Here is a 9,960-nt window from a genome sequence, read left to right as displayed (position 1 = left end):
CTTAGATCACAACATCCATCCATTCATCAAAAATAAATTATATTTGATTTTTACTTATTGCTAATTAATTTGTACCAGAGGAGCATTTTGGCAGGAAATACTTTCCTGAACTGAATACAGTTGGCAATGTTGTTTCCAATTACTGGGCACCCTCATCAGCTCTGGATGAAGTTTTTAATCAAATCAAAATGGACAATACAGAAAATACAAGGAAGATTTCATTAAATAAATTTATTTGTTAAAATAATTTAACTCCAAATACAACTGCTGAGTTTGCATTGAGTTCTATGTACAATTCTTGTTTTATTTGAAACATCAAGGTTTAAACAACTGACATTGTTACAAAACAAACTGTTGCCCCATTTAAAGTTGCCAGTTGTATTAGAGCTCAACAATTAACTGTGAAATACATTAATTCACCCCTAGGAAACTCCAAATCAACAGTGTTAAGTCTGACTCCAGAACCCACTTCAGTCTTTCTTCAAACCCTGATCAAGAATTAACAGATGCACAACAATGCAGATAAAAGCCTCCTGCAGTTGTCAAACATTTGCTTTTGTTGCGGAGTTTCACAATTAAAGCCTAACCAGTGCTTTGATGGCACACTGGTGAAAAAATAAAAAAAAAAAAATTAAAAACAAACATGCACAAAACCCCCCAACCAAATGGCTGACATCTTTAGGTAACATTCTATACAGGAAAGCAAATACCAGTAGTTTTCCCACAGAAAAGTAATGGCAACTGTAGCACTGGGGTTAGGGAGAGGCTAGAATCAGAACAGAAAATGTCACCAAATTTCTTTTCTTGATGCTCTGAAGGGGTGGGCAGGGGGATGGGCACAACAGAAAAAAAATCAAACAAAATCCAATGCAAGTTGTATTTAACACTCTTGATCTGATTCTGGTTTGTTTGCTTTGAATCTCTTTTGTGTGTATTTTCAAGGGAAAGAGGAAACAGTTGCTCTCACTATCATAGCTTAAAAGAATAAAAGTTGCAACTTTTTTTTTTAAAAAACCAACAAAACTGGAGAAATGCTGTCTTTGTAGAAAAGTACAAAGCTCTACAAGAACAGCCAAAGGAAAAAATGGGTCTTTGGAACAAATCATAATATTTTAAGGCATGTTACAAGAAACTTTCAAATACTATAATTGGTAATCCTATCAGGGTACAAATGAAAGAGTGACCCAAGACCAGTGACTCCTGCAGGGTGGCCATACAGCCGCTGTGTGGCTCACCTACTGCCCTTTCTGCTATCCCTATAACTTGAAAAATCTGTTGAGTGCAACTGTCATTGATTCAAGCTCCACTATCTTCACATTAGTGGAAATACAAATAGTGCATAACTACTTCCTCAGAACTATACAATAAAAAACAACACTTACACTTTGCTCCCCCAGCCAAGTTGCATGGTAGCTAACATATGGCCTATGCTTTTGAAAATGTAAGAGTGTAATGAAGAAACAAAACTGGGAGATATTTTCTTTAATATTTCTGTTACAAATTTACTGTGCAATTTTTCCTATATTTAAAGCCCATCTGCTTTATATCATGAACTTCACATTAGGCTGTTTATACTCTACTTCACGCCATTTTCTTGGTTGACGAACAATCTGTCAGGTAAGATTTTTAACATCTCTGTAAATAACCTCGCATAGCATGCACTTCCAACTCAGTTTGAAATTTGGCTTTGGTTTGTTTTTTTGTGGGTTTTCTTTTTTGAGTGCTTACACAGTGGATCTCACACTGGTAAGCTGTTTTGTGGATGGATTGTGCTGCTTGATTAACCATTTCCCAATCTAGATATCTGAAACCCTGAAATATCATTAATCCAACATCTCACATCTTGTTTAAGCATGGCAGCTGACACAATGGGCAGGCAGGGGGTGGTAAGAGAACATTCATACCATCTAGTTTAGGCATGTGAGTTCCGTGACTTGGAGGACTAAAGTTAAAAGCCTAAGTTTGCTATACAGTCCATGGAAAGAGGTAGGTGCCTCTAGGAGGGCGATTCAGAGCACCCAAAATGGGCATTCAGATGCCAGAAATAAACGGTGTGCCTATCTCCCTAAGAGAACAAAGTACAGTAACAAAAGCTCTGCAAAGTAGATGGGAAATGGGCTACATTTACGTTCTAGTAAGGCTTAATGCTCTGTGACATCTAATGCCCTTTGTCACACTGGTTGTGGAAAGGTCTTGAAAGATTAAGGGCAGAGTTGGTCAGTTCTCTTCTGTGAATATGATTTTCTTTAGTTATCATCCAGTGAACTATAATTCAAATGTTAAGGATATTTATGTATGGAAATCTGCAAAGTGTTTCCTACTCCAGTGTCCTTTGTGGCAGATGAGAGCGCTTTTAGGAAGTTCTGCAGATGGAGGCAAAACTCTCGAACCTAACTCCAATTACAGCATTTCTAAGGGCCATATACACACACACATACACACTCAACACACACACACACACAGCCCAGCACCCCTATTTTCACTCATTTAAACACAAGGAACTACACTGTTACTGCACAAGATTTAAAAACTAATAAACGCATGGTGTTATTTAGACCACAGGCTCAGTGACTGTATTTTTATGGCCAATTTTACCTATAAAAGATCCAGCTCAAGACAATCTCTCCAGCATTTAAAGTCTAAACATTGCGATTGAAAACTTTTCTATACTTTGATTGTAAGACTTTGAAATAGGTATTTCTGTGCCATTAGTCATGCAAATGATAAATACTTCACTGCTACGAAACTAGCAAGTCAGAGCTCGAGCATCCTTTCCAAATAAAATATTTGCTCCCACCATTAAACACTCCAATAATTGGGGCAACCTTTGAATAGTGTGTCAGGCAATTAAAGAGCCATTTCCACACTCACCTAAGGAATTACAACTGTAACTATTTCACCTCTGAACCAAATGATTTCACATGGTTATTCAATTTAAGTTTTCAACATTAAAGCTATCAAATAGCAAACTGGATTTTCAAATGTTAGTTTGGGATCACACCAGAGAATGTAGCCCTTAAAGGCAAGAAAAACTGTTGTCTTTAACAAACTTAAAAATGCAGGATGTTCATACTGTCCCACGAGGTTTCTGCAGAAGGGAACATATGGATGAAACATGGCTTAATTTTCCTTACAAGATGGTACTAGTTAATCTATTAAAGTGTTCCTTGTTAGTAAGGCTCAGCAATTTTTTTTCATCACAGTTGCTTCCTCCTGGTTCAGTAAAGTGAAAATAAAGATGCTTCCTGCTTTGTAAACAGAGGGTTTGTTTGGCTTTTTGTAGACCAAAACCTGAAGCGATCCTCCATTTTCGAGCAGCAAAATGAAAGATTTAAAACATTCCAATGCCAGACTGTTTCTTCACCCGTCACTTGTTTCCAGATCTTGCCTCTTGTTTCACACACTGATACAATGTTTTCTGTTTCAAGATGTGGGATAAAGCGTAGAAATAATAGCATTGATTTTGAAAAGAATCCAAACTGTATGGGTCTCTGGTAGCCTTTTCCTCCAACACTGTCAGAAGTCCTGGTGAAATCAACATAACTGACTGAACAAACTCAGCCACATGTGATAGTGTCCATTCTGAAGCGCGGTAATCAGACACCAAAAGACTTGGCTTTCCTTTTCATGCTTATGCTTGTCATGGAAGGTCTTCAGAGATATCATCTCCACTGCTTTCGTCTTCGTTTCCAAAAGGATTCTGTCCTCTTCAGAAATAGTTGCTGTTGTTGCTGTCTGACGTGACAACACACGTACGTTTGACTGGAACGACCCTGTAGATAAACTGACTGTGCCATAAAATTGCAGGTGCTCAAAGGGAAAAAACGGGTGAGATGTGGTCATTTAACCCAATTATATTCAGAGTCAGTGATTGACTTTCAATGCTCAGCTCTGAGTTAATGTTGCTACTTCACTACAGATGTATTTCAAGTGACCCACAAACCAGGAAGTGAAGTAGACAGTTTTACCACCTTACAAAATTTCTTCAAATTAAGTCCAGGTTAGGTCATTTTTAATGCTATTGTATATTACACGCAGAACAGCATGGATCATCTTTGTCTGGCTGTGCTGCATAGTTCATTTGTCTAACAATTTCCGCAAAGAGCTCATCCACCATTGTTTTACTTTTAGCAGAGGTCTCCATAAAGGGGCAGCCCCATTCTTCAGCTAAGGCTCTGCCTTCACTCAATGATACTTCTCTCTCACTTTCCAGGTCCACTTTATTACCAACCAGAATTACTGGCACCTTCTCATACCTACAGTTTAAAACAAAAAAAAAAAAAAAACAACAATAATTAAATTTTTAAAAATGGCAATATTCTTCAAGTAAAAAAAAAAAAAAAAAAAGAAAAAGAAAAAAAATCTATTTGCAAACAGTACAAGCCCTACAAGAAAGAGACATTTGGAAGATCTTAAAATTTTACATTTGAAAAAATGTGTATTTCACATTCTAGCAATTTGTTGCACATCTTGCTCCCCTCAGAGGTTTCAGAGTTCTACAAAAATCTTACTCCTCTGAATTTTCCATTCCCCCAGGAAACACGCCAGGAATACTTTCACACTACAAAAATGAGGAATATAATACTATTTTCTCTGTTTGCAATCTCCACGTGCAAGAACAGGATGGACACCAAATCCTCCCTTCAACATTACACTCTCCTTCTCCCAGAACAGATATTTTGTATCTCCTGCTTGGGGTAATGATGTAACACTCTCCCTTTCAAGAGCACATTTACCTTTGGTCAATATACACAGAACTCTCTGAATAGCAATAAATGAGACAAAACCAAAGGGCCAGTAAATTAATTCCAAATTTCAGGAAATGTAGTCCACTTGAAGTACTGCATACACACATAAGTACTGTTACATAAAAACACAAATTAGATAATACAGAATGTATATCTCTCCCTTGCAGCATTCACATCATGATGCCAGTTAAACAAGTCGAAGAGACAAAAAAAATCACAATTAAGTTCCAGGCAATACTATCACAGTTCTGCTTCATAATCAGCTTGGACAGCACAACAGATCATGTTGCTATGAAGGAATTCTTTACTTTGCACCTCCTTGTGAAAGGATCCTTGCCAAATTTTTTTACAAAATTGAAATGCCTGCTGGTTTTTTTTTCCATCCTCACATTCATAAACCTTTCTTCAGACATGAAACTAAGTGTTTCATCAGGCTTTGAATTTACATATTTGCCACAGAAAAGAAAAGAGAGAAGAAAACACTGGGTCTATTTCCAAAATACTCTTAACACAGGTTTTCTCATGAAAGCAACTAGGACTGAGAGAAAAACCACTCATGACTTTTCAGCATTCAAACCAGACCTAAGAGAAGCAAGATAGTACCTTCTTAACTTAAACCTGATTTTCTCCTTCATATTTTCTTAGTAGTATTGCTTTGAGTCAAATTGCTGGAGTAAGACTGAACTGTGGGCAGACAAAAGACACAGCTGACACCTGCAGCAGCTGAAGATGACACCCTTCTTAAGCCACCTTCTTCATCCCTCCCACCCATGCCCCCTGCCTGCCAGGCAAGGCAGCAGAGCAGTGCTGGTGCATCTGCCTCATCTGGTTGAGGGGAACAGCCTGTTTTCCCTGTCTGTCCCCACTCTGCATGGGAACAGGTACCCTGTGTGCTCCTGCTGCAGGGACGGTGGGCTCCCCCAGGGTCCAAAAGGATGTAAGGCCAATAATGTCTCAAACCACATCAGCAACTCTTACATCACCAGACTAGTATAAAAAATTTGTCCAACTATGTCAAGATGTAGCTGAAAATCTACACTTTGTTATGCCTCTTTGCTTACTAAGAGAATGTCATTTGATCCATAGCCCAGGGCTGTCATCAATAATTGCAGAGAATTCCCCTCACTTCTGCCATTTTTCCTGCTTTGATTTACCAGAAGAAGAGACACAATCCATTTCTTACTCTGTGAACAAGTGTTTAGCACAATGATATCTTTGGAACTCTTGCAAGAACTAAGCTGCCATTAATAAAGTACCAAAATACACACAAGCATCTTGAAATCTGTCCTCCTGCATTTAAACAAGATAGCATAGTCTTTAATTACATAAGATGGATGGCATTCAACAGATAAAGAGTAACACTGAATTGCTGTCTTATCTTTATTGTTCAGATGCATGTGCCCTATTGTATTTGCTATACAGCATTAAAAAATCCTTTAGTGGAAATGGAATCAGGTACCCCCCTTCACTGAATTTCTTGATTTCTGAAGGCCCTGAATTTCCCCTCACTCTCCACTGGCTTGCCCTCTGGTAAAACTGAGAAATCCAAAGCAGGTGCTTGAGAAATGCCCAGTGAAGAAATAGATGAGCCAGATTTAAAACACAAGATCACCTCTCTGAGTTTTGTGACATCACTCTATTGTTGAGAAACATATAAGGAAACACATACACACTTGTTGCAGAATTATAGTCAGTTCCACTAAAAAATTCAAGTGCTTAAAAGGTTTAGGAACCCTGGAAAAACTGGGCAACTAAACATCTGAGTGTCTATATGCTATGAGTACTCAGCACCTGGGAAATGGAGCAGTGGAAAGCCTGATGTTTTGTACTGAAGAACATAAAGAACTGATGAGCTGACAGAAAAGATGTGAAAAGCCTAGTTTAATTTATTTGGCACAGGACCATCAAGGAACTATTAGGTGGAACTGAGAGAAGCAATTTTCTGTATTGCTTTTCCTGTTGCATTTACCCAATTCATTACCTACCTTCACCATCTAAAATGAGATCCTACAGTCAATAGCCTTATTCACCTTATAATTCAGATTCACCAATGACTTTACAATACTGAAATGTGTAAGAAAGTGTTTCTGCAAAGCTCTCAGTATGTCTTCTTAGCAAAAATAAAGTTGCTCTTGCAGAATACATCCCTATACTACCTAGATTTTGAGTAGTTAATTTTACAGAGAAAACACATTTTATATATATACACATTCTGTGTGACACATATTTTAGATTTTTATACTCTACGCCTGTCTATAATAAATACCATTTTTCTTTCTACATCAAAGAGTCAGTGTCTACTACCTAGAAAACAGCAAATAATGGAAAAACAGTCCACAGACACTGAGCAGAAGACTGGCTCTGGTATAAGCTGGACTGAAGTGCTCCAGCTCAGTATCAGTCCTGCCAGACCCAAGCTGAGTGGAGGGAGTCAGACCAGACTTCTGTGTATCATACTCCCCAAGTACCAAGAGGATGATGAACGGTGTGTCTTCATTCAGACTCCTCAGGGCTTTGCACTTTCCAGTTTTGAATTCTGGTAACACATTGTGGAAAATCTAGCTCTTGTCTAAATCAAACTCTACAAGCTCTGAAGTTCAAGCTAGCTCTGCACCCCTTACCTCTCAACACTGCCAGAATTTCCTGCCTCACTTAGTATCCTGAGCAATTGTTTTTCTGATGAGTACAGGCTCAATACTTTCCTTACTACAGCTGCTGATCTCACTGGAGGCAACTTCTGCCTGCATCTGGTCACTCCACTTGATACTCAGAGCTTTGACCAGCCACCACTCAGGTGGTGTGTGGCAACGCAGGCCCACCAAGGGAAGGGCAGTTTCTCAGATCTGGGGTAATTATAAGATCCTAATGAAATTTGAAGGGAAGATAATCTCTTCTTCACAGGCTTTTCACCCCGTTGAATTTCAGTGGCCCAAGAGAAAAATAGGTTCTTTACAAAGGAAAAAACCAAATAAACAAAAAAAAGAGAGCCACTTGCAATGTCCAAGCAGCAACGCAGAATCCTTCCACACAGCCACAAAAATCAAACACAGGAATTCACAAATCCTTCCTCCAGTAGGATCTAACTCGCAAATACTTTTAGCAGAGCAAGAGAGGCTAAAACCCCACCACCTATACTGAAGTTGTGAATCTAGGCTGCTGTTCCCATCACAGGATCTGTGAGAGAACAGCTCAGCCCGCAGCAGGAACTGGGCAGAAGTTTTGCCTTTTGCTGCAGCCCACCTGCCCCTGCCTGTTCCCTGAGCAATGGGAAAGTGGCACAGTTCTGCTCATTTCTGGAGCAGGAAAATCCAATTTTCTCAGTATGGCTGAAAAGCTTTGAGCAGCACTGATCATTCCTAATGAAAAGCACAAAGGCCACCTGAAAATAAGAACTGCTGCTACTTTTGTCAGTATCAAAGCAGCACAGTATGTATTCTGGGGCAAATACAGCAGAGCCTGTAAGAAACACTCTCAAATGTAGCTGGGGAAGGCTTGACTTTTTAAGACCTCTTCAGGAACAAATTTTTGCAAGACCAATTACATGTGTTTGCAGAACATGATTAAAGAACAAGGCACTTCACCCTGTTTAAATCATCTCATTATCTGCAGCTCCAATATGGCCAATACTGAGCAGTGGCGACTCCTGAAGAGGTAACAGGACTGCAGACATTTATAGCCCCATGAAAGACACCAGTACAGAGTCAAATGCCATCATATCTACGGTTTCCACTACTGGCAAGGTACAGTCATTGCCCCATAAAAGACAATCAGAGTGTATTTCCGAGTTCTAGATAAATTCAGTGCTAAAACCCACCCTGTTACCCATCTTTAATAAACACCTGGGACCAATAGCCCACAATAAATCTCAGTTTTCCTGAGGATGGACACCACAGACACACAAAATCAATAAACACACAAACATCAAATGTTTTATGTGGCCCAGTTATACACCACTGACCACACAGCCTTATATGTCACACAGCAATAAATATTTTATATTTTATCTTGCCTCACACAGCACACACATCATCCATATTTCTGTTTAGATTACTATGTACATTTTGAATAACAGCTTAGAACATTTAGAAAGCGTCAAGGTGAATGGTATGAGAATGATCTTCAGAGACTTTTTCCTCACAGCTTTTCCACCGCCAATCACACCCCAAAAAACATGGGCAGTACCTGACTTCTTTTACAAGGTATTTCTCAGATTTCTGGTTAGGACTGTCATTGGATAAAGATAAAAACAAAGATGATGTGCAGTGAAAATATAATAAAAATGAAGACTGAAACAGCAAGAATTTAAAAACAAAACCCCCAAACACACACCAAGGCTAATAAACTGATCTGATTCCTTTAAAGAGTGGTAGAGATTGCCCAGTACCCCTATGCCCTGTGTGCATGTGTGAGTTGCAGTAGTCAGTAGAGAAAAATGTACAAACAGGTTCCTGTTATCTAATTTGACATTCTGGAGGTGGTGTCTCTTTTCTAAGATTTTTTTTCCCTGGGCTTCATATCAGACCCAAATATTTTCAACCAAATCAATCTGTGTAATAAAAAACCCCCAAGATAATACCATGTATTCTTAAAGACCATTTTTTAAAGTCCTGTTGAAGTTTTTGGGAAGATGCATGATTACAGCTTTATACGATAAAAACTGAGACTACTGAAATACAAAAGGTATCTATATGGAATAATCAAAAGGAGTCTCCAGTACTAAATCTCCTTTATTACTTTCTATATACAGGGTATCTATCTTTCTCTCCTTTTTTTTTGTAATGCATTTCTGTCACTTTTGATAGTATTTATAAAAGGAAATTAATTTAAGGGATAAAGATATTAGTGTTGAAAATTATGCAAATAATATCAAAAAGTCAATTAAAAAATTGTTCTTCATTTTAGACTTAAAAAAATTTGTGGTATGAATCTTGCCAAAATACACAGCAAAAGAGTTATGGGTAATATAAAATAAAGTACCAGAAATGACACTTAAATCTATTAGGTTACTTACAAATTCACACTAAATATAACTAAATATCCTTTTGTAATGTAACTTGCAAACTGTGATGGCCTTCAGTAAAATCTGTCATAAGTTGAACAAGCAGTTTCCTCCTTTAGAGGAAGAACATATTCCAAGTGTAACTATCAAGAATTTTTCTAATATCTTTCACATAATTACTTGATATTTAATGCAAAAACCTTGACAGCTAAA

The 9,960-nt window shown here is 38.2% G+C and overlaps 1 protein-coding gene across 2 annotated transcripts in view; it reads right to left on the bottom strand.

Annotated features, from left to right (window-relative positions):
- Window positions 1-216: 216 nt before the first annotated feature.
- The window catches only part of RAP2A (RAP2A, member of RAS oncogene family), a 31,589-nt gene continuing 21,845 nt past the window's right edge, over window positions 217-9,960 (bottom strand). For both annotated transcript variants that reach the window (XM_041478275.1, XM_041478274.1), the window contains exon 3: window positions 217-4,256. In XM_041478275.1, coding sequence (XP_041334209.1) covers window positions 4,019-4,256 — 238 coding nt within the window. In that variant the 3' untranslated portion in view covers window positions 217-4,018. The remainder of the gene's footprint in view (window positions 4,257-9,960) is intronic.

This window comes from Pyrgilauda ruficollis, unplaced genomic scaffold (assembly GCF_017590135.1).
Source record: "Pyrgilauda ruficollis isolate IOZ18807 unplaced genomic scaffold, ASM1759013v1 scaffold44, whole genome shotgun sequence".
In the NCBI taxonomy this organism is placed as follows: domain Eukaryota; kingdom Metazoa; phylum Chordata; class Aves; order Passeriformes; family Passeridae; genus Pyrgilauda; species Pyrgilauda ruficollis.
The sequence above is the reverse complement of the archived record's forward strand: the minus strand, read 5'-3'. Positions and strand labels throughout refer to the sequence as shown.